The following is a 5,799-nucleotide window of genomic DNA, read 5'->3' as shown; positions in this document are numbered from 1 at the left end:
CCGTCTGTAAACTTACAATTTTTCTCTAATATCAATTACAAAAACCATTGTATAAAGCAATATGAGCAAAGCTCGCTAATTAAATACATATGGAATTTTTCTCCTTTTCTTAAGTTTTCTCGGCTTCTTATCCTATCTGTGAAGTATTACAGTTGTAGCTCAATGATAACTTACATAAAAATCAATCCCAAAATTCCCTCCGTTTCGTACGATTTTTCTAAATAATTCATCCCGTGCGCCCTCTAGCGAATATTTTTGTATCGTGTCATCGGCTGCCATCGACCTCTGAATTAAGTTTGAAATTTCAAGTCTCTAGTTCATCGAGAAGTTATATAAAAGCTGGTTTGAAAAATTTCAAATTCTTATCTAATTATTTCGATCCGTGTGCCATCTAACGGATTTTTTTCCTTTTGTTACATTGTCACAGTGTTCTAACCTATGTGTAAAGTTTCGCGTTTGTAGCTAGCTCAATGAGAAGTTATTTAAAAATCGATTACAAGATTTGTATGAAAAGCGGACAAACATTGAACCGACCTAATATAAAGAACGTAATAAAAACTTTAAAATTAAAACTATTTAAAAATACAAAAAAATATGTACTCGAAGAAGCTATTGCGACAGCCTAGACGTGTTTGAAACCAATAAACAGCTGGTATGTAAAGCTCGTTGGTATCCAACAGGCTGATTGGGGCGCTTAGATGATGAAGTATAAATATGCAAGCAGGATGCCAACACTTAATTAATCTCAACTTGTATTTTAAAGTGTTCACTACTAAAAGTGTAGAGTGTGCTCTTGTTAAATTAACTGACATCCATATATACATAAATAAATAAATAAACGAGAAAATGTTTAATAAGGTAAATTCCTCAGGAAAGCTACGCGAAAGTGCAAACTACTCTGATGAGTTCAAAGGTTGAAGTTCTGCAAATTGTTGAAACAAGTGAAAAGGATGCTGGGCTCAAACGCCAGAGTTTTGGAATAGTTTTAGCCCTCGTTCTTTAATGAAAACGCTCAATTGGGTTATGACTAGCTTTCAAACAGAGCTTCTATTAAAAGCTGAAGTTTTGTATATTGCGAAAAGGTTGCTTAACTGAAACGCTAGAGTCTGAGAACAGCTTTCGTACTCGTACTTTAGTGAATTCTACCACGAAAGGCTATATTGGTGTATGATTACCTTTCAAACAGAGATGTTATGAATGGCTGACGTTCCGTAAACTGTGAAATTGTTGCTTAACTCAAACACTAGAGTCTAAGAACAGCTTTTGTTGTCTCCTGGTGTATGAGTAGCTTACAAACAGAGCTTTTATGAAAGGCTGAAGTTCCGTAAATTGTAAAAAGGTTGCATAACTCAAACGCCCGAGTCTAAGGAGAGTTTTCGTTCTCGTCCTTTAGTGAATTTTATCATAAACAACTCTAGTGTTATATGAGTAGTTTTCAAACAGAGCTTTAATTAAAGACTGAGCTTCTGTAAATTGTGAAATGGTTGCTTTACTCGAACGCCAAAGTCTTAGAACAGCTTTTGTTCTTGTCCTTAATTGAATTCTAGAGAAGGGTGCTGGACTCAAACGTCAGAGTTTTAAAACAGCTTTCGCTCTCATTTAAATAGTTCTTGAGTGAATGCTACCATAAAAAGCGCTACTGGTATAGTAGAGTAGCTTTCCAACAGAGCTTTTACCTCGGTTTGATTCCCCCTTACAAATACGACTTTTGCACAGATGGCAAATACAGCTTATTTACTTACTTACGCCTAAACGGTTATGGCCGTCCAATAAGGCGCGCCAGCCGCTCCTTCGCTCCGCCAACCGGCGCCAATTGGTCACTCCAAGGGAGTTTAAATCGTTTTCCACCTGGTCCTTCCAACGGAGTGCCGCCCTCTATCCCTGCTTGCATAGGCGGGTTCCGCTAGAAGCACTTTCTTGGCCGGAGCATCATCTTTCATTCGCATAACATGGCCTAGCCAGCACAGCCGCTGCATTTTAATTCGCTGGACTATGTTGATGTCTGCGTATAGCTCGTACAGCTCATCATTAAATCTTCTTCGATACTCGCCATCGCCAACGCGTAGAGGTCCATAAATCTTTCGAAGAACTTTTCTCTCGAACACTCCCAAAGCCGTTTAATCTGCTGTTGTCAGCAAATACAGCTAGAAGACACATTTTCAGACAAGAACTTTCAGAAGAATTAGGAATGCCCGCTAAAAGCAAAAAAAATTAATTGAGTAGTCAGAATCGAACCTGAATTACTAAGTCCGAACCTTTTGAAAAATGTCCACGCATAGAACTTCTAACACATTACACCGAGCTGAATTGTGCCAAAGTATAATTAGTAGCTCGGGGTAGGCTACCTTTCTACTATAAACAAAAAAAAATTTTTTAAAGCTCTAAGGGCAGTGTGAAGATCTGACCCTACTGTAGGCCATATGGAGGTTTCTGTTGTTTTGACATCGATGTTAAGCCTGTGTGAAGCGCCATTTTCAAGGAATCATATTTCCGTATTTGCAAGAATTGCGTAGACGAGACTTAGCAAAGGAGATTACAAACTTTTATATGAAAAAGGCTAAGAGCCTGCGCATATTGCATCAGCTACCTCAATCAGTTGACCGCTGTGATTTCTCTGTTGCTGAAAATTCAGTAAGAATTTCATTTAACTAAAGACTTGGTCAATACCAAATCAAGAGATTGGCCGTCTGCATAGACCCCGTCACAAAATGGTTGTTAAGCATATCATTTGCTGTTATGCGATAGCTGGTAGGTGGGAACGAAATTTACAGCATTCTATGAATGAAAGTTGAAAAGGAATGGAAAGAGTCCTTTGAATATTACTGAGGCCATTTCACATCTAACAGAGGGGTTCGCGTCAATTACATCCGTGTGGCAGAGAAAAATATGCCTCTCAGCAAAAACTATGATTATGATATCCATATCTACGAGGTAAAGGTTCTGATAGGTTTAACATTCCATTAATTAGTTGCGAATTCTAGCACTAGAACTCAAAAGAAGGAAAAACGTGTGCATAAACATAAACCTCCATAAACGTATGTACCTTCTAACTAATAACATTCAAGGGGTTGATAAGCGCAATACAAAGCTTTATAGCTTCAAAGCTTCCGCTACCCAATTGTCAATCTCACCTCCGCGAGGGGAATCCTGTTACAAATATGAATGTATCATGCACATATTTATTAGGCGAGGCTCTGGCGAACCCAAGTTCCTCATGGGAGGGAGAGCGGGATGGCCTAGAAGGTTTAATATGGTCATATAAAGCGTTCCGGAGATCGTCGGACTAGTACCTTAATGGTGCTTTGCTACCGGAACGTACCGGTTCTATATCCGATAATATTCCCCAAAGCCTTTGGGAAGTGTCTGTATCGTTTATACAACAAGAAAAACAACTAACAAAATCTCTTATCTATCTTCTTTCTGCGCTAGCTACTCATTCTCGCCGCTATAGCCGTTTTATACGTGAACTCTTTGGAATTTAAGGAACACGAAGAGTACGGGCCCGTCGCATACGAATTCCAATATGCTGTGCACGATCCACACACCGGTGATATTAAATCTCAAAAAGAAACGCGTAAAGATGATAAAGTTGAGGGTGTTTACGAACTAATCGATTCTGATGGTCATCGCCGTATTGTCCATTATAAAGCAGATGATCATAATGGTTTTGAAGCAACTGTATCACGCGAACCCACCGATATTAAGATTCCCTTACCTGAAAAAATTGTAGCGAAACATATTTTGGCGCCATCATACTTACATCATTAGAAGCAACAGTACCAGATAGATGGAACTTAGATATAAGAAAAATATCCACCATTTCTACAGACATACATACATACAAATCCATGCTTATACCATGCAATACATTTACATCCGTATAGGAATAATCGATATAACAATCATACATTGAGGGTATACAAATCGTGGCCTAGCTTGGACAATTGCGAAACTCGTTACATTCATACTTAACACAGCCATATCCATATTACATATTTTAAAGCTGGAGACATTGGTGCTTTATCGGTAACCGTATCGGTAACCTTATAACAGCTGATTCGACCAAACTTATGAAAAGCAATGCAATCGATTATTGGTGCCGCTAAGGTCGTAACCGTATCGTAGCCAACCAATTGGGTTTTGGTTTACCGTCGTAACGGTAAACAGCTGATTACGTTAGGGATACGGATACAGCGATACGACATACGGCACCAATGACTCCGGCTTAAGTCCTACTCATGCTGTTTTGCTAAGTTACGTTATGTACATACTTACATGCATATATAAATATGCGCACATACATATATATGTATATATGTGCATTCTTGTATGAATGTATTTATATATTTCTAAGTCAAATTGTAAACAAGTCCCATATGTGCCATATTATCCAGTGTAAATATTTTTCATAAATATAATATTCTTATCATTCATTAAGTATATGTAAGTATCTGAAATATATAACCTAATTTACTAAAATACTGACTTATGTACATATGGGCATGCAAAAATAAATGTATTTAGGTCTACAAATCCAATTTAAAGTGTTATACTTACGAACCTTTTAAATAAAGTCCACTCATAGAACTTAGATGCTGCCTGAGATGCCTAAAATTTGAACGTATAAATAGCGCTCAACTTCGGGCGCAATAATGAGGTTTAGAATACTGATTTCGAATTAGGTAAGGTTAGGTTGCAGTGGCTGTTCAAGGGCACACTTAGACCAGCGATATTAGGCCCGTTGTGATGATATCACAAAAAGGCACCATTACTTTTCTTCTTCGAACCATTTTAAGGATCTGGTAAAGGCTGCAAAGTTCTTGACGCCATTATTCACGACCTGACGCAGATTATCTATAAATGGAGCTCCCAGAAAGCGCTGCCTTGGCGCCACTTAGCAGCGGGCAGTTGCGAATAAGGTTAACATCGTTTTCTTCTCTTCATTCTCTTTGTAACGCCTGCAGCGTCGACGATAAGGCACTCCTAACCTTTCTGCGTGCCTACCTATGAGGCAATGCCCAGTTATTGTCCTTACCAGTGTGGAAATTGTATCCCTACTTAGATTGAAAACGTGACAGGTTCTTTTATGAACCCATTTTGGCCATGTTTCGTTCCATGCCCGGCTTGTTAGTCTGAGGAAGAGGAGGAGGGAGGTCTAGGTCCCTTCAGTATATTCAACCTCCAACTCTACCGTTCTTTGCTACCAGGTCTACAGGTGGGATGTGCAGAATGGCATACAGTGCAGCCGTCGGGGTTGTTTTCAGGGCTCCCGTAATGCTAAGCATCGATAGTCTGCATATCCCCTCTAATTTTTTGAGGTATGTTGTTTTTTGTGTGGATTTCCACCAAACAAGAACTCCATAGTATAGAATAGGGCTTACAATCGCTGTAAAAACCCAATGAGAAAGAGAGGGCGATAGGCCCCACGTACACCCCAGCATTCTTTTACATGCATAGAGTGCCGTTGAGGCCTTCTTGACCCTCTGCTCCACGTTGAGCTTCCATGACAGCTTACTGTCTAGGATGATTCCTAGATATTTTGTGCAAGGTTTCTCCTGTAAGGTCACCCCTCCTAACTTAGGCCTGGTCCAATTTTTTGACCTTATACCTCTTTGTAAACAAGACCATATCCGTCTTCTCTGCATTGACTGCCCACGTATGAATATCCCGAAGCGCCCGATCCATCAAAGAACAAATCGTTGAAAGGCACTTTCCACTTATGACAATTGCAACGTCATCTGCGTAAGCCGTAAGTTTTATGGGTCCATCATCGAATTGCCTGAGCAGTTGGTTGATGAC

The 5,799-nt window shown here is 39.4% G+C and overlaps 1 protein-coding gene across 1 annotated transcript; it reads left to right on the top strand.

Annotated features, from left to right (window-relative positions):
• Nucleotides 1-524: 524 nt before the first annotated feature.
• Nucleotides 525-4,494, top strand: Cpr30B (Cuticular protein 30B). Its single transcript, XM_067769517.1, has 2 exons — nucleotides 525-858; nucleotides 3,430-4,494. The coding sequence occupies exons 1-2, from the start codon at nucleotides 847-849 to the stop codon at nucleotides 3,766-3,768; spliced, it is 351 nt and encodes a 116-aa protein (XP_067625618.1). The 5' UTR covers nucleotides 525-846; the 3' UTR covers nucleotides 3,769-4,494.
• The last annotated feature ends 1,305 nt before the right edge of the window (nucleotides 4,495-5,799 follow it).

Source organism: Eurosta solidaginis, chromosome 2 (assembly GCF_040869045.1).
Source record: "Eurosta solidaginis isolate ZX-2024a chromosome 2, ASM4086904v1, whole genome shotgun sequence".
NCBI classification, from domain to species: domain Eukaryota; kingdom Metazoa; phylum Arthropoda; class Insecta; order Diptera; family Tephritidae; genus Eurosta; species Eurosta solidaginis.
This window is presented reverse-complemented; position numbering and strand designations above follow the sequence as displayed.